The sequence below is a fragment of the Rhinichthys klamathensis genome, unplaced genomic scaffold (assembly GCF_029890125.1).
Source record: "Rhinichthys klamathensis goyatoka isolate OS25496 unplaced genomic scaffold, OSU_Roscu_1.1 h1tg000010l_1, whole genome shotgun sequence".
NCBI lineage: Eukaryota > Metazoa > Chordata > Actinopteri > Cypriniformes > Leuciscidae > Rhinichthys > Rhinichthys klamathensis.
The window spans coordinates 601,812-604,619 of NW_026606563.1; the positions used below are offsets into that span (position 1 = coordinate 601,812).

At 43.1% G+C, this 2,808-nt stretch overlaps 1 protein-coding gene across 1 annotated transcript; it reads left to right on the top strand.

Moving 5' to 3' along the window:
* The first annotated feature begins 358 nt into the window (after positions 1-358).
* On the top strand, positions 359-1,772 carry LOC130094997 (uncharacterized). Its single transcript, XM_056261630.1, has 4 exons — positions 359-467; positions 725-968; positions 1,120-1,276; positions 1,656-1,772. Exons 1-4 carry the CDS (start codon positions 359-361, stop codon positions 1,770-1,772), a joined length of 627 nt encoding a protein of 208 aa, XP_056117605.1.
* Positions 1,773-2,808: the final 1,036 nt, after the last annotated feature.

Below are 2,808 nucleotides of genomic sequence, written 5' to 3' on the forward strand. Positions count from 1 at the left end.
TTTCATTACACTATTGGAAGATTATTGCAAAAAAAAAAAGAAACATAAATGTCTGTACTGTGCATAACCTGTACTTTTTTATTCACAGATGAGAAACAACCAAGCTTCCGAAGGCTGGTGGATGCATTTTCCAACTCACTTACGGAAGTGTACCTCCTTTTTTATCAAGCAACATTGCCAGCCTTCTCAACCTTGAACCTCCTCCTCCAGAGAGAGAGGTCATCCATCTTTCTTCTACATGTAGAGGTAAAATGGAAGGTTAACCCCTGATTCTGCTAATAATGTTAGATTTGACATTTGTTTTAGATATGTCTTTTCAAATGGTATGGAAAATCCTTTCTGAAATACATATTTGTAGATGACAAAGTTTGTTCGCAAGTTGTGCGCAAGGTTTCTAAAGCCAGCAGCACTACAGTATCGAGAACTGGATGACATCCACTACAAGGACCCAGCAAGCCAACCGCCAGGTAATGCTCCCAAGTTTCACATAAGCAGATACACATACACTCACTCCCTGAACACAGATACTTTTATAAGAAGACCTTTTTATTCAGTTATGAGTTTAGTGATGTCACTGATGTGATGTGATTTACTTATAATAAAGTGGGATATTCAAGCTAGCAACTGTGGTTATTCTTAGTTGTTAATAAACTCACTAAAAAAAAAGACAGAAAAATATTACTCTTATTAACTATTAATTAGAACTGCTTTATCTCTTTGGTAGGAGAAAAGCTGAATGTTGGATTCACAACGCAAGCTATGCTTAATCGGCTCCTTGATGCAGGAGATTTAACACCTCAACAGGTGCAGAGATTCCAACAGGCAGCACAGGCTTTTCTGGTGAGAGCAGTGGAATATGCACTGGACAAACTACCCCTGAGAGAGGCCCTACTCAAGCACTCAAAATTTGTTGATGTCCAGCAAAGGACCGAGTACAGTGTTGAAGATGCCTTGTACTTTGTCGACAGGTATGGGTTTACTTATTTACTATTCCTTATTTCCAATACTACATTTTCTTAACATTTTTAATAAATTGTGAAGTTTGATGTTGTTCAGAAAACAAATCCAGTTGTTTCTTCCACGTCATCTTAAACAGTGCACATTGTGTTCTTTTGATAGGTTTGCCGAACTGCTTCCTTATCAGGGACCCCAAGAGCATGATCAGATCACCGAAGAGTTCCTAGAGTATCAATTGATGGACATCCCCATGCCCCAAGACCCAGCCAATTTCAACATTGAGGCTTTTTGGGGGAATATGTTGTCAATGAAGAACAGGGTAAGAGATATTACACACCTTTTGACATTTAGTTATTCAACTTAATGAATGCAAATAAAGAATTATTTAGGTCTCATTGCTTCATTTTCTTTTTAAAGGTGACCGGTTTGAGCCGATTTGGCCGATTTGTAAGAGACCGTGACGCGTAGGCAACAGGTCTCCAATCGACACCCTCTTTTTGCAGCAGGACTGCTCCCACTCCATACGATGATGCGTCTGCAGATACTTTGAGTTGCTTGTTTGCATCGTACAGGGCCAGCACTGGAGCAGATGACAAGTCTCCTTTCAAGTTCTTAAAAGCTTTAACTTGTTCTTCCCCCCAGAACCAACAATTTTTCTTGGACAGGAGATCTCTGAGTGGTTTATCTTTTTCCGCCAGATGGAGAATGAATTTTCCCAGCTGGTTGACCATACCAAGCTCACTGACATTTGTTGGCTCTGGCATCTCCTGGACCGCTGCGGTCTTGGCTGGGTCTGGTTATACTCCTCTGTCTGAGATAATGTGGCCGAGAAACTTGACTACACGCTGCGACAAGGCACATTTGTTAAGGGTGACACCAGCATTTTCCATCTTTTGGAGCACTGCGTGAAGGCACACATCATGCTCCTCTTGAGAACGCCCCCACACCAGCACGTCGTCCATGTGACAGACCACACCGCCCAGGCCCTCCGTGACTTCAGTTACCATACGATTTTGGAAGTGCTCAGGTGCCGATGCTATTCCGAAGGGCAAACGATTGAAGAAATATCGCCCAAACGGTGTGATAAAAGTCGCCAGCTTGGCAGACTTTTCTGCTAGAGGTATTTGCCAAAATCCCATGTTTGCATCTAGCTTGCTAAAAACACAAGCTCCCGCTAACAACCCAAGAGTCTGTTCAACTGAAGGAAGTATGAATTTCTCCCTTCGCACTGATTCGTTGAGCTTTGTTAAGTCAACACAAATGCGTGGATCACCAGACTTTTAGGGCACCAGGACAATGCCTGCACACCACTCTGTGGGTTCATCCACCCTGCTTATGACCCCCATCCGCTCCATGCGTTGTAGTTCATTTTTTACTTTTGGTATGAGTGGAAGAGCGATGCGTCGTGGAGTTTTGAAGGAAAATGGAACTGCTCCTGGGCTCAGTTCAATGGTGTAAGGCCTCTGTAACAGTCCTAGCCCACTGCACAGCTTTGGATAGTGTTCCTGTAGTGTGTGAATGCTTACACCATCAACACGTGTGACAAGACCCAATTTGGTGATGGCAGGTCTACCTAGCAGTGGCGAATGAAGACTCTTAACAACATACACATCCTCCATTATATGCTTGTCTCCTTTCAGAAGCAGCATGTTTGAAATTCCAATCACGCTACGTGGTGAGCAGCCAGGTCCAAGTAAAGGCTTGGTCACTCTCTGGAGTGCTGGTTTGTTGCCCTCTTTAAATATCTTATGGAACACATGGTCTGGCATAACAGTGACATCAGCACCTGTGTCGATTTTGAACTGTACTTCACAGTCCTTTATTTTAATATTGATCAGCCAGGGGTCACCC

Coding starts and splice junctions, on each gene's coding strand:
- LOC130094997 (XM_056261630.1), top strand. CDS start 359: ATGACAAAGTTTGTTCGCAAGTTGTGCGCAAGGTTTCTAAAGCCAGCA. Junction 969..1,119: donor GCCTTGTACTTTGTCGACAG/GTATGGGTTTAC, acceptor TTCTTTTGATAG/GTTTGCCGAACTGCTTCCTT. Junction 1,277..1,655: donor TGTTGTCAATGAAGAACAGG/GTAAGAGATATT, acceptor TTTTTCCGCCAG/ATGGAGAATGAATTTTCCCA.